Genomic DNA, 24,435 nt, shown 5'->3' with positions numbered 1-24,435 from the left:
CACGTTGACTGGTTGTCCCCTGCATGCACCCCCACCAGGGCCAGGGATCAAGCTTGCAACCGAGGTACGTGCCCTTGGCTGGAATCGAACCCGGATCCTTCAGTGGGCAGGCTGATGCTCTAACCACTAAGCCAAACCGGCTAGGGCTGATATTAATCTTAAGAGCAAATTAAGGGTGCTAAGCAATCAAGACTGATTTAATAATGGTGATTTCAAAGTAAAAGAATAAGGATAGTATTTTACCTTTACCATAGCACCTGAGAATGTTCAAAGCCTTTTTGCATCCATTAATTTGTCAGCCCTGACTAAGGTAGTGAGGAACAATGACACTAAGGCTCAGAAAGAATGTGTTGATCACTAGCCTAAAGAGAACTCTCCTAACTAGTAGAGCTGGACCAGAATCCAGGCACCTTGACTAGGTCTAGCATTCTTTTCACTGCACTTCTAGAAAAAACCTGACCCTCAGGGTGACATGAAGAGAGCATTTCAAAAGAATCCTCAAGAGATATGCCCAATGACAGAAAATGCAAGGCAAAGATTATGAAAAATTATAGTGTTCCGAAAAACAAAGGCACAACCCAGGTAGTGTTGGATGATTGTTTTTGAATTCCCTTGATTTCCCATCAAGTTGGGTCCTGCACAGACATTCAGGTTCACTCTTTGTTTATTACTTGGCTTGAGTTGATCACACTGAGCAGCCTAAACACCTGAGGGCTGATTTCTTCCCACTTCTGCTTTGTGCTGAAAATTTCTCAAGTGAGTAGATGTTTTTTGCCAAGAGAGAACTTCACTTTAAAATGCTTAACAGGGAGTGATGAGTCTTAGTTTCTTTTTCTCAAGAAACTTTTGAGTAAATAAGTAGAAACATTTAGTTAAAATTTTTTTTTTTTAATTATAACTCATTTGGGTTAAACTCTGTATTACGTGACCATAGTTAACTTCTTTTTGTTTTATCATAGCATTTTCTTTTCAAGAGTTCTTTAAGTTAAATCATTTGGAGGTTGGTTAGAGTATTTCTCTGAGGAATATTGTTCTACAAAGTGTACATGAATAGTATATTTTCTGGATCCTTGAAAATATGAAAAATGTGTAACAATATTTTCTGTTGCATGGCATATGATGAACAGCTTAGTTGGGTATAGGATTCTTGAATCACAATAATTTCCCCTCAAATTTTGTGGATATCACTTCACTGTATTCTGGTAGTACTTGGTGTTAAAGAGGAGAAACGTGATGATATTTGATTAATTTTCTTTGAGGTAGGTAGCCTTTTAAATAAAAAGTCTCAATATATATCAGATTTATTTTTTCTACCCTTAAATTAAAAAAAAATTCTGATTATAAAAGTAAAATTGGGGGTTATAGAAAATTTAAAGAAGAAAATTAAAATGAACCAATGAACCTACTGTTACTGTGGTAACTAGCTAGTTAACATTAATAATAGGAAGAGAGCAAAGGGGAGGCCAGACATTATAAGCATAGTCATCTGGGCAATTTCACCAGGAAGCTGCAGTTTTCATACTCCCCAGGGAACCACAATCCGTTCTCTGGAAATTGATGGGGGAAGGGGTCCAACAAAGGGGGAGACGGGCACATACACAGTGAAGTCGGGGTGACATAGGGAAGGTGTTTGCCTGTCAGTCTAACTTGGGAAAAAGATAATTGGCTAGGGGATGGAGACACTGCAAGTGCATGAAACCTTAAAAAGTTAGCCCAGCCAGGTATGGCTCAACGTTTGAGCATTGACCTTGGATCCAGGAGATCGTGGGTTTGATTCCTGGTCAGAACACATGCCCAGGTTGTGGGCTTGATCTCCAGTTGGGGGCATGCAGGAGGCAACTGATCAATGACAACTCTCTTATCATTGATATTTCTATCTCTCTCTCTCTCCCTCTCCCTTCCTCTCTCTGAAATCAAAAAGGCATATATGTATTTTTAAAAGTTAAAATCCCCAGCCCTGGCTGGTTTGGCTCAGTGGTTAGAGCATTGGCCTGTGGACTGAAGGGTCCTGGGTTTGATTCTAGCCAAGGCCATGTACCTCGGTTGCAGGCTCAGTCCCCAGCCCTGGTCGGAGTGCATGTGGGAGGCAATCAATCGATGTGTGTGTCTCTCTCGCATGGACATTTCTCTCTCTCTCTCCCTTCCAGTCTCCCTGAAAAGCAACGGAAAAAATATCCTTGGGTGAGGATGAAAAAAAAATGTTAAAAGAAAGTTAAAGAAACTTTCTCCCTCTTGAGTTCCTGTTTCTCTTTTGCTTTGTGACCCACACTTGCCTGTGTGCTAGACTGCCATGCGGCCTTGGCAACCACATGACCCATGGCCATGTGGACCCCACACACGATGGACTGCAGCTGCAAACACAAGCTAACCTAGCCAGATGCTGAACTGGACTGTGCTTTAATATGGAGTGGAAACTCTGGGCAGTCACTTTAGTTCTAGCTCTGCTGAAGACAAGATTGGACTTTTTCCATGGCTAGATGGAGGAAGATGGGACCTTGGAGGGGAACCCTCCCCTAGTTTTACATCATCACAAAGCTTTCCACAACACCTCATCCTCCCATGGGGGCCTCAGGAAATTCTTATCCCCCTGGTACCCCAAAAACTCCACTTATACCAATAACAGGTGGAAACACAGAGAGCACCCCATTACTACATCAAGATAACTGTTAGTGTATCAAAAATACTCTAAAAATAATAATATATTTATAATTATATACAGTAGGGACACTTTTAAAATTATGTGAATTTGTAAACAATTCTAATTGCTTTAAAATCTGAACAATTTAATTGAAAGACAATGGTTCTTAACATTTGCAGCTATGCAATTTCATTGAGAATGTGATAAAGTAAGAACTCTCCAGAAAATGCAGTATACACATACTCCAAAATATTGTATACTATTTCAAAGATTTCATTTAGTCCCTCTATATATTCCAAGTTAAGAAGCATTGATAATCATGACTAACATCTATCAAGTAATCTCTATGTACTAGTCACTCTTCTGAATGTTTTATACAAGTAAACTAATTTAAGCTTTATCAAAACCCCATGAGTAAATTAATATTGTTACCCTGTTTTTGGTATAAGGACCTTAAGGCATTGACAGGTTAGTTAACATACCCAAGGTCACACAAATAGAAAGTGGCAGAGCTGATATTGTAGTCGAGGTGAGTTAACTTCAGAGACCATACTCTTAACAATTAATCTTTTATTAATTTATGTTGCCTCAACTGAGTTTTTGTGATGGCGCAGTTGAAACAACTTTTAAAACCAGTTGAGAACATTCAACACCATGCTGCTACATCTAGGCTGACTAGGCCATCTAGGAATCCAGATTTTAATAGTGGCCACCACAATTTAGAGACACTGTACCATTCATAAGAGGGCTAAAAAAAAGGGGGCTGGGTTTTGAAAAAAGAATAGGAGACTGCCTGGAGAAGATGCAGGGAAAGGCACTGAAGATGAAGGGAAAAATCTATAGAAAATAATAGAGCTTCCTCTCCAATTTTTTTTAATTAGAAAGAAGGTGAAATTTGGGGAAGGGCCTGGTATGTTTAGCAAACTGCAAGAGGCTCAGTATATCTGGATTCTAGGGTATAAAAAGGGTAGACAGGCTGGAAAGATTGTGAAGACCTTTGTTCATAAGCTAAGGAGTTAGTCTTCTCCCTATAGGAGTATTATCCTTAGTTAGAGATAGGTGAGGTGTGGACAACTGGTTATGCGATACTGATCATTAGCCTTTTAACTAGAAATTGTTACTGGAGCTAATCACACCACCAGATTTTCCTCACTGCCCGATTTTTTCTATTACTGAAGTTTTGTGGCCAAGAAAAAAAAAATCCTTAGAGGGAGATGTAGGAAAGAGAGACAATAGCAAATAAGATTTCTGACAGATGTCCCACATAAAACTTGGCAAGCAGAATGTGCATGAGTAACTCTTAGCTGTGAAACCATTCCAGTAATAGTTTGTGTTTGGTGCCTTTCCCTGAAGGCATTTATTTTTGGTGTATGGAAAGATTATTCTGTAATATTTGAAAAAGGGGGAAAAAAAAAACCCGGTAAGTCTGAGAGTTCCACATTTTAATTCTGTGCTTTAAGAAGAATAAATTTGTAAAGCTGATTTCTGGATAATAGCAGATATATATCTGAAAAATTTGATTAATATGATCACTATATACTGGAAGAGAATCCCCCATGGAGAAATGAGTTAGCCAGTAGAAGGCAATGATGGTTCTGAAGCAAAAGAATATTAAAGATGCCAGAGATACTGTCAGCTTCATGCCAATGAAATAGGAATGTGTTCTGAGATGAGCTGCTCATGATCAGCTTTCTTTCAAATTATTATTTTTATAAGTGCAACTTGGATATCTTTCCATAAAAAGAGTGGGTGGTCTTGTTTTTTTGAACACCTTTGAGACCAAATTTAGACAAAGATTTTATCCTAAATTTGTTGTATAATTCAATTTCCTATTGCAATAGGGGTTTAAAACTGGCGTTTTAGTTGAAGGGAAAAGGAATATATTTTAGTGGAGGAGTTTCAAATTTTAAGCATGATTAGTTTTATGTTGAAAAACATCACATTTTAGCTCTAAATATCTAACAAATTAGATAATTAGAATTTCCCTAGGGAAAATTCTAGGGAATTTCTAGGGAACTAGGGAAATTCTAGGTTAAGAAGTAAGTTTTGATGTAGATATTTCTGTATTTCAGAAGCCTCTAAGAAGAATGAATATGTACTTATCTTACACAGGGTGAAGGTTGTGAGGATGGGTATTACAGTAGTTTCAGTTGCTCTTGAAATTATTTGTGTAATTTCCGCAAGCAGATAGTCTAGTGTAGTTATTTGGAGGTCATTTTCTGAGGCCAGATAAATATTTATCAAAAGCCAGAAAAGCTAGAATGCAAGGCCATAAGATAGTCTTGTTTTCTAACTTCTGTGCATTTCAATGTTTGTGCAACAGACTCAGTAACTAAGTGAGAATAATATTGACATGCTTAATAATTAGAAAAAGTTTCAAACATTTGTAGAATGTGCAGTAAGAAAAACTACTCATTATAATTTTTTTCTAATCCTCAAGATAAAAATAAGCCTTTGCAGAATCAAATATTTTTGCCTTGTTTTGTGTCAGTTATCTGGCTTTTTACTCCAGTGACTATTTGTTGACCATTTTCTGGGTATAAGAGCATATGACTTAGTCACTGCTTTTTAATATCATAAATCTTTCTGGGGAAATAAGATTTTCACAGATTGCATAATTGTACGTGAAATAATTAGAAATATCTTATGCTTTTATTACTTCAATATTAGGCAACTACATTACACTCATCATATTGAAATACATAGCTTTTATTATTTTTTATTTTTATATATTTTTATATATTTTTATTTATTTCAGAGAGAGGAAGGGAAAGGGAGAGAGATATAGAAGCATCAACGATGAGAGAGAGTCATTGATCGACTGCCTCCTGCATGCCCCCATCGGGGATCGAGCACACAACCGGAGCATGTGCCCTGATGGGGAATCGAGTCATGATCTCCTGGATCATAGGTCAATGTTCAACTGCTGGGCCACGCCAGCCAGGCAAAATACATAGCTTTTAAAAACTGAGTGCTCGTTTTGGCAGCACATATACTAAAACTGGAATGATACAGAGAAAATTAGTGTGGTCCCTGAGTAAGGATGACACACAAGTTTGTGATGAGTTTAAAAAAAATAATATTGATATAGCATTTATACAAAGTCATACACCTAGAGGGGATTCAATAAATGCTTATTGATTGATTAGTAACTTTCATAAGTCACAGTATTTCTGAATAAGTTGTAAGGTGTGATTCAGACCTTTTTGGGGGTCATAAAGGGCAAACTGTATATTTTGATCACATATTAGGATATAAGTGGAAAAATATCTTCTACATTTTTGTTCTGAACAACAGTGGGTGTCAACACTAGGAAGAAAATGTAAAAACCAATTTTTTCTTTTCTATAAAATTGTATGACTCAGAACTCAAAATTATACAAATAGCTCCAACTATTTCATGAAATAATTTTAAACAAAGAATCACTACATTTCCACTAATATAAAGTAATATGCTGTAGAAAGGCTTTTCCCCAAATATTTCTGTTTTCAACTTGTGTTCTTTAGGGTAAAAATTAAACCTGTCATTATGGGTAATTTTCCTAATATAGGGAAGTCAGTGATGTCAATAAATAAGAGTTTTAAAGCTGAAAGGAAACAGGAATAGCTAGTCCAAACTTATTTACAGATGAGAAATTGAGTCCTAGAGAAGTGAAATGATTTGCTCAAAGTCGCAAAATCAGTAGCAGAGGTGTTCCAAAAAATTTGGTTTTCTGGTTTAATATTTTTCCCCACTACATGTAATTGTTTCCTTTAATCACAAATGGAAGAGATTTAGATGATTTAATGACATAAGAGATACTCTATGAATGCTGTTTGGTTAAAAAAAAAAAGGCCAGGGCACGCCAGCTTTTTAGTTCTTCCAAAGAGGCCAGTGTCTTCACACCTTTACTCAAATTTTACTTTTACAACAAGACATCCCACCCTGGTACGTGTGGCTCACTTGGTTGGAGTGTAATCCTGTGCACCAAAGGGTGGCAGGTTTGATTCCTGGTCAGGTTTCAGGTTTGATCCCTGGTCAGGGCTTATGTGGGAGGCAACAGATTGATGTTTCTATCTCTCTCTCTTCCTCTAAAAAAGAAGAAAGACCCTGGCTATCGAATCGTCTTACCTGAATGGTCTCCCTACCCCAATATTTCAATTACTCTTAACCTGTCTTCCTTTTCCTTTTCCATAATACTTGGCACCTTCTACATACTAGATACTTTACTTATTTTTTTTGTTTTGTTTTTATCGTCTGCTTCCCTCTGCTAGAATGAAGTTCCAAGAAGTCAGAGATCTTTGTGTTTTATTCGCTTATTGGCATATAATAGATGCTTAATAAATATCAGTTGAGTAAATGAGTGGGTAACACTTTTAGAACAGATTTGAAAGTAATTGGCATTGTAATTCTGACAATCAAGAGTTGATTAATAGCCCGGCTAGCCTGGTTCGGTCGTTGAGCATTGACTTATGAACCAGGAGGTCTCAGTTCGATTCCCAGTTAGGGCACATGCCCGGGTTGTGGCTCGATCCCCAGTAGGGGACATGCAAGAGGCAGCTGATTAATGACTCTCTCATCATTGATGTTTCTCTCTCTCCTTCTCCCTTTCTCTCTCTGAAATTAATAAAAATATATATTTTAAAAATACTATAAATTTTAAAAGAAAATAAAAATAATGCAAAGAGGTAATAATTCTGTTTAGGGTCAAGGGAATCATTTCAGAGGTAGTATGATCTGAGCTGGGTGTTGAATGGTTAAAAAAGAATTAATGAGGCAATTAGAGGGGGAAAGGGCATTCTTAGCAGGCAAAACAGAAAGTTCAAAGGCACAAAGGCATGTGTGTTTGAGGAACTGTAAATTCTTTGGTATCACAGAACTCTGTGAGAGCAGAGCCTTTGACTGTTTGGCTCCTTGTATCCAAAGTAGCCTAGTACAGAGCCTGGAGCACAGTGAACAATAAATATTTGCCAAGCAAAGGAATGAATGAGCAGGAGCCTCCAGTCCATTTTTGGAAGCTTGGATTTACTTAATCTTTTGCCTCTCATTGGCTAAACCTAACTGGAAGCAAGTGGGAATGTTGGAAATTTAGTTTGTAGGAGTCATTCCCTGAAAAAAGAAGAGAAGAAAAGGGAAGGGACTGGAACTGAGCAAATAAGAAAATGATCCACACCTTTATTATGGCCTTGCTAGCTTTGCATGATGTGGCACATGCTTACCTCTCTAATTTAATCTCCTGTGCTCCAATATATTGGCCTCCTTTTCATGCATTCTTCAGACATACCAAGACACTGCAGCACTAGCAATTAAATTTCATGATCCCTACAGTAGCAATCTTGAAAGCATGTATCTCTTTGAAGCTTCCATCAGTCTGGGGACTTCAATGACTACTATGAGAAGAGTCCAGGTTGTAAATATTGTGCTGAGCTACCCAGATTTATCCTTTAGGACCGAAGCACACAACCTCTCCCAACTGCTGGAAATGTTGATGGCTGACCACCTCTCTGAGGTTGTTCTTGGCTACAGAAAGCTCTGTCCCAAGGTTATCTCCCTTCCCTAGGTGCAGCCCTGTCCAATGACTGGCTGATGTGAGGGTATAAAGAGCTGGCCCCGTGCTTCAATTTAGGACAATACTGAAGGTCCATCCCTCAGTGCTCTCTTCAGAACTGGTTCAAGTGTCATTTACAACCGTGTTGCACTTCATCTTCTCCCTCTGCCCGATCTTGTGACCCTCTGTCTCCAGAGAGATTGTTCTTGAGACCACTACCCAATAACCTCCTGCATGAAAATCTAAGAGTTTTAGGGTCTGTTCCCCAGTGAACCGCACTGTAATAGGCTACCGGATGACTGGTGTCAACCAGGGCACATAAACCTTTGTTGCAATAAGTTGCTGAGATGTTTGTTAAAACCTAGCTTACCCTAACTAGTACAGATACCAAACCTTGCCTGCCCTGCCAGTCCTCTGTTTTCACCAGAGTGAACTGTCTTGTCTTAGGGGACAGACTGATGGCCAAGTTCTGGTTCTTCTCTCATGTTCTTTCTTATAGTGAGTTAACGGCCATGTCCCAATGGAGCAACGGAAGTGGAAGAGGGTTGTCTATCTGGTTGTCTACTAGTTATTTCCACCAAGGCAGTGGCATGTCTTTTTCGTGTGAATTTTCTAGGACCCTTTCTTCTTTTCTATATAATTTATCACATATTTACAATTTGTGTAAGGGTACTTGTTTCTTAGGACAATTTTTATGCATATAAAAATAGAATAATCAAGTACTTGATCCCAATTTCAGAATGAAAAACAGTAAATTATCAATTAATAAACTTTCTGTACCTTAACACACTTAAAATCCGATTTCTCTGAGTGCTAGATCTGATTTCTTCAAAGTCAAATGGTAAAACAAGACCAGTTTCTTACTTTAGGCCTCTTGGGCAAAACAAAACATAGTAATAGAACCAATGCATCAAAGCATATGCTCCTTCTAATTTTTAAAAAAGGGATTTTACTTTATAGAACTATTTCTCTCTGCCTGAAGGGTATACTGTATAAAAATAGAGTCTAAGAATCCTGGGCTGGTATTACACAACCCCTAATTACAGAAGATATTTAGTATGATAACAACAACTCGTTTAAGGAATGTGGAGATTTATTTACATCAAATTTAGATGGAGATAAAAGGGAACTTGAATGTTCTGGCAGAGAGTAGCGTTATCTGTGTGTGTATCTGTGGAACTGCCCTTCGCCAGAATGAAAGACCAGCAAAACCAGCTTTCAGAATGACCCTTCTGCTCAGAAGGCAAGGCCAGACTTCACCTCCAAGATCGCCCTCCCACGCAAGTTCTCCGCCTCGCAGCGGAGAACTCAACCCAGGCTTCCCGTCATGGCGCCACGCGTCGCCCTCTCCCTTCTCCCCCAGCCTCCCCCCCAAGTCGGCCTGTTCCCACCGGGGTGTGTGAGGGCTGCAGGGCGAGGTCGGGGCGGAATCTCGTCCCGTGTCCTGGTTGCTTGGGGTTTTGCAGTTAAAAAAAACCCTACTACGCCGATCCTTTCCAGATTTCAGGAAGCTTCCAACAGGACCTTCTGATTCCCTGGGGTGCGAAGACTCGACCCCACGCTAGCCCGAGGCAGCACCCCCTTCCCGCAGCGCTCCTTTCCCACGTCCTAAAGCCCCCAGCCTTTGTGAGTAAAGGCCCGCCCTCGAAGTGGAAACCTCGCTGCACCGATATGCACATAAACATTAGGACAGTGTACACATAGAATTTTAAAAGGAAGAGTTTTCTTTCCGGCCTCGCATCCTCTCAAGGGTTCAGTGTTCCTGTCAACTAAGAAGGGCACGGGAATGGTGCTGGAGGAAAGCAGGACGCCGATAAGAGCCACATTATCAAAACATCAGTTTAGGGGTGGTCTTTCCAGTTCCGGCTTTTGTTTGAGTCAGTGAGGGGAGGCCGAGAGGGCCAAGGTCTCCGGCTCTGGGAAAGGCGTGACCGTTTGGATTCTTAAGGCTACGCGGAGGCACCGAGAAACAATGGGGGCAGCTCTGCCCCTCACGGCTCCACCACGGTCCCCGGAGGACAGCGCGACGCCAGCCAGGGGCTAAATCACCCAGCTCGGGAGTTTGCCAAACGCTGGACAAAAAAATGTGGCCGCCCTCTCAATCACACACACACACACACGCACGCACGCACGCACACTGCAAGCGTGCGCCGATGGAAGGTACGTGTGTATGAAGCAGAAAAGCCATTTCTGCGCATAGCACCAGCTGCCGGCCCCACCCGGCCCTCGCCGGTTCGAGAGAGACGCGCCGCGGCGCGCCGCCGAGTCCGCCTCAGCAAGCCCCGGAGCGAGGGGCGGGGCCGGGCGGGGCCGCGAGCGCGCAGGCGCAGTGCGGTCCTCCTCGCACCGCCCCCACTGCCGCTGCCTCCGGCGCTGCACCACAGGCCTGAGACCGACAAGGTCGGGAAGAGCCGGAGACTGAGGAGGAGGAGGAGGCGGAGGCGGAGGCGGAGGCGGCGGCGGCGGCGGTGGCGGTGGCAGAGGCGGGGCGACTCTGGTGACCGGGAGCGCCGCAGACTGGCAGCTGCGGCGACTCCCCCTTTTGTGTCTCGTCTGCTCGGAGCCACTGGAAGTGCTTCCCGGAGGGGTGCTGTGTGTCTCGCCGCCTGGCTGTCCACCGCCCCTCCCCAGCCATCTACATCCGCTCTTCCGCCGCCCCCCGCCCTCGGCCCCGACGCCCGAGCTCCGCCTGGAGCCCAGAGCTGTGGAATAACGAGGCGGCGGCGGCGGCTGCCTCGGGGGGTTGTGATTCGCTTACGGGAGCCATTGACGGGCGAAGACGAGGCTTTCATGATGGAATTTACCTCAAGCAAGCTAGAGCGGCAGCAATAAAAAAAGAGAGAGGAGCGCACCCGGGAGGACTAGAAGGGCAGCCTCCCGGCACCTCCCCTCCGCCTGCTGTCTCGGGGAGTAGGGGGCCCGGCCTGCCTACCCCTCCCCTCCCCCGCTTCCCACTGTCCCTCAGCCCTCCCGCTAGAGCTGGCCAGACCCTCACAGGATTGTTCCGCGAAGGCGTGTGGGTTTGTCCATGGAGACGGACACCTTTTACGATCCATTTGAGAAAGAGGATTTGTTGTTCTTGAAATCGGAGTGAAGGAAGCACCGAAGTGAAACTTAAAAGGGAATCCTGCCGTCCCGGAGCCACGGGCGATGCGTCTCGGGCCGCAGGGCGCCGCCGCCGCCGCCGGCCCCCGGGCTTCGCCTTTCCCGGCAGTCGGAAACTAGTTCCCATCCTCGGCTCCCCCATCGAATCCCCGCTCTCCAACCCTCTGCACCCTGGATATGTTTTCTCCCAGACCTGGATTTTTTTTTGATATCGTGAAACTACGAGGGAAATAACTGCGGGGCTTGCTTCTTTCTTGTCTCCCTGCTTCTCCCCACGGACATGCCTTCAGTTTGTGGGGTCGAGGCACCCGGTCCTAGGCGAATGAACGTCCCCAGCCGCGAGGGAGAGAAATAAAGGGAATTCCTGCAGCGGAATGAAAGCTCTGCAGCTAGGTCCTCTCATCTGCCATTTGTCCTTTCAAACTGCATTGTAATACGGGCCGGGTAAGTCAGACGAAAAAGAAGGCAAGCCTCCCGGCCCTGTTTCTTCGCCCGTGTTTACTTTCCATATTCCTTTGCTCTCCTGCTTCTTGGCTGACCCAGGGATGACTTCCTCGCTGCAGCGGCCCTCGCGGGTGCCCTCGCTACTATGGACCGTCCTGCTGGTCAGCGCTGCGGCCGGTGAGTAGCCCCGACTGGAGCGTCCGGGCCACATCTCCTTCGGGTGGCGAGGGAGGGAGCCCGCAGAGGCCGAGGCCTGCGCTCGCCCTTCGATGCGTCCCGGGATCAGTGTAAAGGGAACCGCGACCGCAGTGTACCTGCGCTCCTTTCCCGATCCTTGCAGGGGAATAACCTTTTATGTTTTTGTGTAGTTTTGAATCCCCACTCCCATATTTCCCACCTCCTCACACCTCCCACGGGGGGAGGGGGAAAAGACATATTGGGTGTGGTTTCTTGACATTTTTAGCTCTGAGGTAATGCAAGGATTAAAAATAATATTTTAATCACCAGTGGATAGTGTCTGTTATGAGATCTTTGGAAACAGAAGTGTAGTTTTTTTTTTTTTTTTAATATAAAGAAGCGGATTTGGCTTACAGTAAAAAGGACATCAACTGTAGAACACACATTTGAACCTTATTTTTAGGTTTAGATCACTCTTTGGGAATCCATGTTCCTTTCATTATTCAAAAATGTTACTGAATGAATTGAATAAAATGTTGAGGGAACCCAAACTGTGAGATTCTTAATACATTGTGTAATACTGTTAATTATTATCATCATTAGTGTTATTTTATTCCAAAGTATTTTAGTAATTATATTTACGTCTTTCAGTCTGGACACTGACATTTTATATGCTTTTGGAATTACTATTAGGTTTAAAAGTGTTTTTGATCTCTTTACATTTAGTCATCTGGCATTTATTAGCTGTCCTGTCATTGAGACAACTTTGACCCCACATCAGACTTCTAGGAGATTTGAGTCCTGAAAGTTCTTTGTCATTTTACTGAAGCTTAAAGAGAAATGGTAGTCATCTTTTCCTTAGTATATTTTCTCTTTAGTTCTCAGACACCTTAAAAAAAGCCTCATGTTACTTTTGCAATTATTTTTCACGCAATCTTTAGGTTTTTTAGAAAAATTCAGGAGTGAATTGTACATATAATTCTTACATTTGATTTAAGATGGCCAGACTATGTCTTAAAAATGGATCAAGGACGACATGACAGTTTTTCAATTACTTTTTTATTTTTATAAGTGTACTTTTCATATTCAGTAAATTTCTCATCGCCATGTTAGAGGTTGCTTGTTTATTTCCACTTAAAAAATCTGCATTGGGAAAATATTGAAAGAAAATTTGAAGTTTCCTTTTGTGCTATTGATATTTTTGATTAATGTCTATTATGTTTCTGACACATCTATATACTTGTGTTAAAATAATTGGAACTTCTGAATTGAATATATTTGGAAACTTATATTTTAATGTTCTTAATCAATACAATTCCTTTTGCGATTAAAAAGGAATGATTTTTTACTAGATTTCTTTATGTTGTGTTAGCTATTTAAATTCTCTAGGCATGTCACGTGGTTGCTGTAAAATATGTAGAGAGTAAAAGGCCTTAAGCTTAAGCAGTCATTCTAAGAGCAGAAATCTCAGAGCACAGACTTTTCAGTGTTCTTTGTTATTTTTGACCTTTTTTAGCATCTAGATTCTCATTTATGGTTGACAGGCTTATTTTGTGATCAGAACTGATAAAAGTAAGAGAAAGAATGTTGATTTAAAAATAAACTTAATTTCTATTTGTTAAGTAAAATATTAGAATAATGTCTCATAAAAGGGATGGATTAAAAGAATCACTGCTTAAGTGGTTTAGTCTTCTTTTTTTTTAGTATTACATAGCAGCAGATGCCCACATTTGTGAAGTGGGTTTCAGAGCTATAATAATAATATTATAATAATAATAATAGCAACTAGTATTTATTGAGTGTTTGCTATGCACCAGCAACTATCCTGATAGCTTGACATGTATTTTCTCATTTCATCCTCAATTCTATACTGCAGGTTTAATTATGCTCTTTTTACAGAGAGGATGAGTGGAGTACAGATAATTTAAATAACTCACCACCCAGTCAGTAAATTGTGGAGCCTGGATTATAGCCTGCACTCTTGCCTACAACATTAACTTCTCACTCATGAGAGAGAGTAGTGCCTTTACCAGATCAACCTTTGCAAAGAAGTAGGGACACTTGACATGAGCTTTTGTACTGCACCGATTGTGCAAATGTCATGGTTCTAAATGTATAAAAGTTTGCCTTGCTTAATATTGGAGTGGCTAGTGCCGCTTCATTAAATGCAGGGTGACTAAATTAAGTGCAAGGTGACTAAAGCGGGCCTGTGTAAATTTGAGGATACATAGATGCAGTGATGTAACCAGACAGGTGCAAATAGTGCAGCTAAAAGGAAAAAACTCTGGAAGACACACTGATATCCCATCCACCTTTGGGGGTCATGGTTAAATCCTTTAGTATTTATTTTGAATCCCTCTTTCTCACTCAATCTAGTTCTTGGATTCTTTAATTCTAGGAACAATGGGTACATAAAACATTAGAATTTATGAAAATATGATGTGCTTGTTTGGTTTATAAGTTAAATATTTATTTAATAAAAAGATACAGTACAATGCCATACTTATTTAAGAGCCAGCTTCTGTAAAATAATTTTTTTTCCTTGAAAAAATAAAAAATTAAGCTTTATTGAGGTGGCAGTGGTTATAGATACCATATTTAACATTGTATCCCACCCCATCCAGTGCAGCCCCCTGAGCAGGCCTAACTACCCTTGACTTCCAGTTTTAGTTCCTGCCCTTCTTCCTGTCCTTGTCGTTGTCAGGGTTTAGGAAGCTTTCCCTTTACCCCGTTAGTTCTTCCTGCTGGTTGAATAATTCACATGACTTACAGCAGGTTAACAGGAGAAAATCACATTTTAATTATGTGTGCACGGGGATTCACATAGACGTGAAAATTCTGAAGACAGGCAAAATGAGATATAGATATGCCATTTTGAACTAAGGAGGGTAGCAATTCATAAGAGCTACAGTGAAAATGCTAAGGTTCCCTTCCTGAAGCAGATTTTTCTCTCTGAATCTCTTTAGGCAGGTAAGGGGGAGGTGACAAACTCTTTTTGAGTTTGTTGTGCTTTAATTGTTTCAGATCAAAATAACCGGTATGCCAGGGTGGCACATTTTGGGGAGACTCCTGACTTCCACACCATCCTTGGTCACCTGGGGAGGCCAGGGAGCCCATGGCATTTTGAGCGGCTTCATTGTTGGGATCCACACCTGGAAGGGTCTCCAGGACACTCTTAAGGAATTCGGTCCTGCATCCCATCATAATCCTCCTCCTCCTTGACTGGCTCAGATGTGCCCATGGCTGAATTAGCATCAATGTCAGCTGATTCTGTTTGGTCAATGTCAGCTGATTCTTCCTGCATTTGAAATAATTCACTTGATTAGATTTCAGTTTACATATACAGTGTCTCTTTATGAACACACACACTCTCAAACAAGATTAACCTATTTAGTGTTCTTGAGAAGTTAATGAATATTGTTGAGGAATTCGAAATTTAGTAATCTTTATTTTAGTGTTTCTCAAGATGTGGGCACTGCAACAGGATCACCATTGCTTCTTGATAAAATGCATATTCCTGACCCCACAGTCTAGAGGTACTGAATGGATCTCTCTGGGACCTAGATATATATTTAAAACTTAAACCCCAAAAGATTCTCACACAGGTAGGTTTGAGAACCACTGCTTTATATAATTAGTTAGTCTTGTTTGGATTTATAAATATTGTGATTCAGTCAGCTTTTGCTGAATAATAATTGGCAGCCACAAAATCACAGTGGCATACAACAATAAGCATTTGTTCTGCTTCACTTGTCTCATCCTGGGGCCCAGACTGGAGGGAAGGGTAACATCTCTCTGGGGAAACTTGTCTCATGGCAATGGCAGAAATACAAGAAGAGGTTAAGCCCAATCCCACCAGCCATTTCCAGATTCTGGTCCTATAACATCTCCGTCAAGCCCAAAGACAAGGGGTAGCAAAGGACACTTTGCCTAGAATGAGGCCGTGGTATAATATGGATGTGTAATACCATTGTGGGGGACTGAAGAAATGGGACCTTTAATCTACCACCTCATATGATCAGGAAGATAGTCCAGGCGGGGAGCTTCTCTTTATCATTTGAAGAGTCAAACTCCTAATTAGGCCTTTGCATAAAAATTAGATCAACTTTGGTCTCTACAAAAGCTATCCTGGCATGTGGGGTGTTGTGCTGGTAGTGATATTAGTGTTGGTGTTTGTATGAAATGTGGAGAGAGAGTTATTTCACTCAAGGACAACAGCTTTCCTTTATTAAAGGTGAACTTTCTTATCAGTGAAAGAGAAGCAGTTGTATTTTTCTGTAATGGATAAATTCTAAGCACTATATGTACAGAGTGAAGTCAGTGTAAATGGGTTAATTTTATAATTGGCCAAACCACTTATTTTGGCATTTACTCATGTATTGCCTTGCTGTTGAATATTTATGTATTTGCCTTGTCCTCCCAACTGATAATTGCTTCTAAAGGACAGTGTTCGTATCTTAGATTGTTTTGTAATCTACCATCTTGCTATGCACATAGATGCTTAAGAAATACTAAATGAATGAATAATAAAAAGGAATTGGAGCCAGGAAGTACTCTTAAGATTGCTCATTTATTCAAATAATGTAATAGTAATTTATTCTTTCTTTGTTCCTTCAACTATAGTGTAGCTTAAGCGGTGTAATAGGAAGACCACTGTCTTGACTTAGTGAGACCTGGATTCTGTGTGATTCTAGGCAAATAGGTTACTTAATATAGTTTTTTCAATTGTAATATGGGATTGGACTAGATTATGTTTGAAATGTAGATTCCTGGGCATCACCCCAGACCCATTTAATCTGAATATATGGACAGTGAGTTTTAGAATCTGCATTTTATTTTTTTATTTTAATTTTTTTTTAATTCTTACCCAAGGATATTTTTTTACCGTTGCTTTTTAGAAAGAGTGGAAAGGAGAGAGAGAGAGAAAGAGAGAAACATCAGTGTGAGAGAGACACATTGATTGCTTGCCTTCCGCACATGCCCCTACTAGGACCGGGGATCGAGCCTGTAACCGAGGGATGTACCCTTGGCCGGAATCTAACCCAGGACTCTTCAGTCCTCAGGCCAACGCTCTAACCACTAAGCAAAACCGACTAGGGCTAGAATCTGCATTTTAAACAAACATTCCCCAGGTAAAACTTATATACTCTATAAAGTTTAAGAATAGTTGGATCTAAGATTCTGTCAGGTTATACTTTATTTTTTACTTTTTGTGCTAATTATAAACTATTCTGGGTCTTTTATTCAGTCAACATTTGTACCAAGCATTTTTTATTTTATGCTTTAGGTAATTACCTAAAACCTTTTTCTTTCTTAAAATTTGCATAAATTTTTTTCCTTGCCTATTCTTGGTCTTAAAGGCAACATGTTATTTAAATGAAAAGTACTTTGCTCACCCAGTATTGTATGTTCATTTAGCTTGTACTTTTATTTGGGCCATTTTATTTTACTTTTTCTTCTGCCAAAAAGAAAAATTACTTGGTAGTAGAAACAAGTTTCTATTTTTAGTAAATTTGGTTTTACTTTTGGATGAGAATTGTTGATGAAAGAATTAGTGTTAACCTAAATTAGACAACATCGTTTTGGTGTTAGTTACCAATTAATATTACACAGAGCCTTACAGATAGATAAAATGCGTATATTAAATTTCCACCAAAGAAGGATTGTTCTGATTTGATTGATGTCTGCTGGAAAAAAAATAAATATGAGTGCTGTGATATTTAGGAATTCATGAGTTTTGACCATCTTGCATACCACTTATAACTGTTGAAGAGATTCTCATATTATCAAACTATTTCCCCTTTTTAGTTAAATGATCTAGTCTTTGACTCCCTTCCACAAGCAATGAAGATGACATTGGTAGAATTTTGAGAACTATAGACTTGGTTTTGTTTTGTTTTTCTTAAACTTTTTTTGTTGTCTGTGAGATGGATGTGACAGCTAAGACTACTGGATTACAAGAATACATACAAATTTATGTATAGTCTATGTGACCTTAGAAATAAACCTGTAAGTAAATGACATGAATATTTTAGAATACTCTGCCTTATCAGAACTATTAGGACACAACATTTATTGCTTGCTCTTAATTGAATTTAATATAGTGTTTCACCAGACCCGTTTTCTATCCCAATATGCACCATGGGAGCAGCTAGAAGGGTAAGGGGAAATTAATAGGATAGATAACATGTGGAAAGAGAATTAAAATGTCCAGACAACGAATATTTACTAGTGCTTCCTTCGTGCAAAGTTCTTTTTTAAATGTTGGTGGATACAAAGAAAAGTAAGAAGTGCTGCACCTCCTCCCCCTACTATCTCATGGCATAGCCTATATCACTTCATAAAAGATAATTAGATATCTTGCTATTTGAAGCAAAGGTAGGTATGTTGCAAACTCTTGGTATTGTATTATTTCTTCTCTCTGCCTACTTTTCAGGATGAGAAATTCCTGTAGGTATTCTGCAACACAGGAAAAGAGACTGTTCCTCTGCATCTTATAACTGATTTTCATTCCTCTTTTACATCTTTCTTCTCTGCCAGCCTTTGTGAAAGAGTATTGAACACTTCTTGACTTCCTTATTCTCAACTCCTAATCGCCCCCCTCATGTGATGCATGCATATTATTAGGTCAGCAGTGATTTCCTAATTGCCAAATTCAGTCACTTTTTAATACTGCTCTCTGACTTTCCTACTGAATGTGACAGTTTTGGTCACCCCTTTCTTGAAACTCTCCTCTTCTGACTTTAGTGACTTTTCATTTTCCTGGTTTTATATTTTCCCCATCCTCTCTTCTCCCTAAGTGTTTTTGGCCTTGCTTTGTTTTAAATCTCCTTGGATTGTCGTTTCTCTTGGTGCTACTCCTCCTCCTTGTTGGTTTTCTCTTGTTGCTATTCATCTCCTAGGCTTTAATTATCCTTAAAAGTAGATTACTAAGTCAAACAGGCAACCAGAATTGGAAGCTAGAAAGATTTGAATTTCTTGCTAGTGCTACCATTAGCTGTTTACTTTGGGCAAATCACCTCTTTTGTTAAGTAAGGGAGTAAGCCAGTATGATGCTTATAACTTATAGCCCGTTTGCTTATGTTATGAGAAAAGCCAGTGGTATACTTGGTTAATAGAAAATGAGAAGCACTTTTTAAATGATATATTTTGTTATTACTGAGTATATAGCACTTTGAATTTAGCTTAGGCTGGGGAAAACTGTGGTTCATTCTGAAATTGTAAAAGCAATGCTTTGAAAGAAATGTAACTTAATTTTTACAAACACATTTTACATCTTGATTATTTATGTTGAATTAGGACCACAAAAATGTTGTAAATAAAGGCTGTTTAGGGATATGCTTTAGTGAAAATATAAGAATAATTACTTTATAACTAAATATAAAGGGTGCTTTTAAAATAGCTGGAATCCTAGAATTTTAGAGTTGGAAAGGACCTTAGGGTAGGCCTTAAATAGAAGTTTAGTTTAGACTTCTTTACAATGTTGTCTTTCATTTTAATTTTATAATAATGCCAAAGTCAGTTTCACTTCAGCCTTTGACCCAGTTTATCCTACATTCTAAAAATTAGTGATATATAATTAATCCCATTTAACCTTAGGTTTAGTAAACTTTTAAAACAGCTTTATTAAGATATAATTACATACATAAATTCACCATTTTAAAAGTATATACAATTTAATAGTTTTGGCTTAGTGGTTTTGGCATATTACATTATTAACTTTAAAACTATAGTAAAATATATATAATATAAAATTTGCCATTTAAACATTTTCAAGTGTACAGGTCAGTGACATTAATTATATTCATAATGTAGTGCAACCTCACCAAAACATTTTCATCACACCAAACAGAAACTCTAACCATTAAGCAACAACTCTTAACTCCCAGCCCCTGGTAACCTCTAATCTACTTTCTGTCTCTAGAATTTGCCTACTCTAGGTATTTCATGTAAGTGGAATCATACACTATTTGTCTTTCTATTATTGACTTATTTTGCCCAGTACAGTATTTTCAGGGATTATCCATGTTGTAGGATGTGTCAGAATTTAATTGCTTTTAAAACTGAATAATATTCTATTGTATATATAAATATTTTGTTTAGCCATTCATCAGTTGATGGATACTTGAGTTGTTCCCACCTTGTGCCTATTGTAAACAAAGTGGCAATGAACATTGGTGTACAAGTATCTGTTCCAGTCTCTGCTTTCAATTCCAATGGGTATATGCCTCGGAGTATATTGCTGGATCGTATGGCATTTCTATGTTTTAAGTTTTTGAGGAACTATCAAATTGTTTCCTGTAGTGGCTGCACCATTTTACATTCCTACCAGCAATGTACAAGGGTTCCAATTTCTCCATATTGTCGCCAACACTCATTGTTTTCTGTATTATTTTTATTTTTAATTTAATTAAAAAAAAAAATCTTTATTGATTTCAGAGAGAGGAAGGGAGAGGGGGAGAGAGAGATAGAAACATCAATGATGAGAGTCATTTATCAGCTGCCTCCTGCACACCCCCGACTGGGGATCAAGCCCTCAACCCGAGCATGTGCGCTGACCCGGAATCAAACCGCGATCTCTTGGATCATTGGCCTATGCTCAACCACTGAGCCACGCCCGGCTGGACTCTCTATTATTTTTTAAAAATTATTATAGCCATCCTAATGGGTGTGAAGCGACATCTCATTGTGGTTTGCATTCCCTTATGATAAATGATATTGAGCGTCTTTTCATGTGTTTAATTGACATTTGCATATCTTCTTTGGAGAAATGTTTTTTCAAGTTCTTTGTCCATTTTTTCCTTTCTTAGATATATAATTGACATAATATTGTATAAGGTGTACAATATTGTTGATTTGATACATTTATATATTACAATATGGTTGAGTTAACTAACATCTCTATTATGTCACTAAATTATTTCACTTTTGTAGTGGGAACAATTAAGACCTAGTTTCTTAGAGGTTTTGAAGTTTATAATACAGTATTGTTGTCTATAATCACCATTCTGTATATTATATCTCCAGGACTTATTTATCTACTGGTTTCAAGTTTGTACCCTTAAACAACATTTGTCCATTTTAAAATTGGGTTGTCTTTTTGTTTTTGAGTGGTAGGAGTCCTTTTTATATTCATATTCCGAATATTGACTCCTCAGGTAGATGGTTTCCAAATGCTATGGACTGAATGTTTGTGTCCCCTCAAAAATTCATTATGATGAAATCATAGCCTCCAAGATGATGGTATTAGATGGTGAGCTTTGGGAAGTGATTAGGTCATGAGGGTGTATCCTTCATGATTAGGGTTAGTGCACTTTATGAAAGACTTCAGAGCTATTCCTCCCTCCTTCTGCCATGAGAGGTTATAGCAAAAAGATGGCCATCTAGGAAATGGGTTACTGAATTTAGTGGAACCATGATCTTGGACTTCCAGCCTCCAGAACTGTGAGAAATAAATCTTTATTGTTTATAGCCACTCAGTTTCTGGTATTTTGTTAGGGCAGCCTGAATGGACTAAGAAACCCAGTGTTTTGTCCTATTCTTTTTTTTATGTTTTTATTGATTTTAGAGAGAGAGGAAGGGAGAGGGATAGAGCAATAGAAACATTGATGACAGAGAAACTTCGATTGGCTGCCTCCTGCAGGCTCCCTGCTGGGGATCAAACCCGCAACCCAGGCATGTGCCCTGGCCAGGAATCGATTTAGTGACCTCTTGGTTCTTGGGTTGATACTCAACCTCTTTGCCACACCAGCCAGGCAGTCCTATTTTTGAGGGTTTTTTCCCTCCCTTCTGTCTTAATAATATCCTTTTGATATAAAAAAGTTAAAAAAAAAATTAAATTGAGTTAGTATTGGTTAATAACATTATATAAATTTCAGGTTTACAGCATAATTTGATATCTGTGTACTCTGTTGTATGCTTACCACTGAAAGCCTAGTTTCCTTCTGCTACCATACATTGTACCTCTTTATCCACTTTGTCCTTTCCCACCCCTTTCCTCTCTGGTAACCACTATTCTGATGTCTGTGTCTATGAGTTTGTTTCTGTTTTGTTTTATTTGTTTGTTTTTTATATTTTACGTATGAGTGAAATCATGTGGTTTTAGTCTCCTGCAGCTTTACTGAATTTATTAATTTGTTCTAGCAGTTTTGTGGTGGAGTCTTTAGGATTTTCTGTATATAATATGTTATATGCAGAAAGCGACAGTTTTACTTCCTTTCTGATTTGTTGCCTTGGTAGAACTTCTAGTACTTTGTTGAATGGAAGTGGTAATAGTGGACATCCTTGTCTTGTTTCTGATCTTAGAGGAAAAGCTTTCAGTTTTTCACCATTGAGTGATCTTAGCTGTGTGTTTGTCATATATAGTCTTTATTATGTTAATGCACTTTCCTTCTTTACCCATTTTATTGAGTTTTTAAATCATAAGTGGATGTTATATTTTGTCACATGTTTTGTCTGCATCTCTTGAGATCACTATATGATTTTATCCTTCATTTTGCTAATGTGGTGTATCACTTTGATTTGTGGACGTTGAATCATCCTTGCATTCTTGGAATGAATCCTTCTTGATCATGGTGTATTATCCTTTTAAGTTGTTGTTGTATTTGATTTGCTAGTATTTTGTTGAGGATTTTTGCATGTGTGTTCATCAGAGATACTGGCCTGTAATTTTCTTTTTTTGTGATGTCCTTGCCTGGAATTAAAAAAAATTATTTTATTTTTAAGAATATTACAGATGTCCCTTATTTTCTCCCCTTTACTCCACTCCCCCCATCTCCCACCACTCCCCAGTTCTTCGCTTGTCTATTGTCTGTGTCCAAGGGCTGTGCATATATGCTTGTAAGTTCTTCGGTCAATCCCTTCCTGCCCTCCTTCCTACCTTCCCTCTGAGATCTGTCAGTCTGTTTCATGCTTCCATGTCTGTGGTACTATCTTGCTTGCCTCGATTCTTGAACACCGATGCTACTTCTGCCCCTCATATCTCCTGCTGGGCCATAGTGTGGTGGCTACACCCCAACTCCTTCTGTTAGCCAGGGCCATGGACTCAGCCACGGCAGCTAGCAAATTGTGTCTGTGGGAGGCACTGTCCTTGCTTTTCTCCTGCTTGTCTCCCCTACATATTCCATTATACACATCTTCAGATATACTGATGTGTAAATCTCTCAGGTGTTTTAGTTTGTTGAGCAGAGGAACCTTTGTTGGGTTATAAATATGTAACTGGTTGTAGGTTTAAGGGGAGATGTAAAGAGGTCTTCTCACTTCACCGTGATGCTGATGTCTCTTCAAAAGCTTTTAATTTTGGCCTGGCCGGCTGTGGCTCAGCGGTTGAGCCTCGACCTAGGATCCAGGCGATCGGGGTTCGATTCCCAGTCAGGGCACATGCCTGGGTTGCGGGCTCGATCAATGACTCTCTCATCATTGATGTTTGTATCTCTCTCTCTCCTCCTGTCCTCTCTCTGAAATCAATAAAGATATATATATATTTTTGAAAAAAGCTTTTAATTTTGATGAAGTCCAATTTATCTATTTTTTTTGGTCATTAATATGCATGCTTTTGGTGTCATATCTAAGACTCCATTATCAGATTTTAGGCCATTGAAAATTTATCTTTATTTTTTTTCTCTTAAGAATTTTATGGTTTTAGCACTTATGCTCAGGTCACTAATTCATTTTGAGTTAAGTTTTGTACATGGTGTGAGGTAGGGATCCAATATTCTTGGATCTTTTGCATGTGGAAATCCAGTTGAGCCAGCACCATTGGTTGAAGAGATTAGACAATTCTTTCCCCATTGAATGGAATTGGCACTCTTGTCAATAATTAGTTGGCCACATATGTATAGATTTATTTCTGGACTCTCAATCCTCTTCCATTGGTATATAAGTCTATCCTTGTGCAATACTCAACACTCTTTTGAGTATTATAGCTTTGCAGTAATTTTTAAAATTGGGAAGTGCGAGTCCTCCAGCTTTGTTCTCTTTTAATCTATATTATTTTGTTTATTTAGGACCCCTTGCAATTCCATATGAATTTGAAGATTATCTTTTCCTTTTCTAAAAAAAAAAAAAGAGTTGGAATTTTGATGGGGATTGTTTGAATCTATAATTACTTTGGGTAGTACTGGCATATTTTCTTTTAAATATGTTTTTATTGATTTTAGAGAGAGGGAGTGAGAAAGAGGGTGACAAAGAGAGAGAAAAACATCTATGCAAGAAACATTGATCCATTGCCTGCCGCACATACCTCTGCTGGGGACTGAACCCTCAACTTGGGTGTGTGCTCTGACCGGGAATTGAACTGGCGACCTTTTGGTGCACCAAAGGATGCTCAACCAACTGAGCCACACTGGCCAGGGCAGTTAATATTAAGTCTTCCTATCCATGAACATAGTCCTATTTATTCAGGTCCTCTTTAATTTCTTTCAGCATTGTGTAATTTTTAGTGTAAGAGTGTTTCACTTCCTTGGTTAAGTTTATTTCCAGGTATTTATTCTTTGTTAGCATAGTATTTTTAATAATTTGGTGGACTCTATTCCTTGTGTTAATT

At 39.4% G+C, this 24,435-nt stretch overlaps 1 protein-coding gene and 1 non-coding gene across 3 annotated transcripts in view; both read left to right on the top strand.

The window, feature by feature from the left end:
- Positions 1-5,609: 5,609 nt before the first annotated feature.
- On the top strand, positions 5,610-5,716 carry LOC148092571 (U6 spliceosomal RNA). The gene has a single exon (XR_015714964.1). It is a non-coding gene; the product is annotated as a U6 spliceosomal RNA (small nuclear RNA).
- Positions 5,717-10,672: 4,956 nt separating this feature from the next.
- Positions 10,673-24,435, top strand: part of BMPR2 (bone morphogenetic protein receptor type 2) — a 110,230-nt gene continuing 96,467 nt past the window's right edge. For both annotated transcript variants that reach the window (XM_016208863.2, XM_016208862.2), the window contains exon 1: positions 10,673-11,891. In XM_016208863.2, coding sequence (XP_016064349.2) covers positions 11,816-11,891 — 76 coding nt within the window. In that variant the 5' untranslated portion in view covers positions 10,673-11,815. The remainder of the gene's footprint in view (positions 11,892-24,435) is intronic.

Source organism: Miniopterus natalensis, chromosome 8, assembly GCF_054644295.1.
Source record: "Miniopterus natalensis isolate mMinNat1 chromosome 8, mMinNat1.hap1, whole genome shotgun sequence".
In the NCBI taxonomy this organism is placed as follows: Eukaryota; Metazoa; Chordata; class Mammalia; order Chiroptera; family Miniopteridae; genus Miniopterus; species Miniopterus natalensis.
This window is presented reverse-complemented; position numbering and strand designations above follow the sequence as displayed.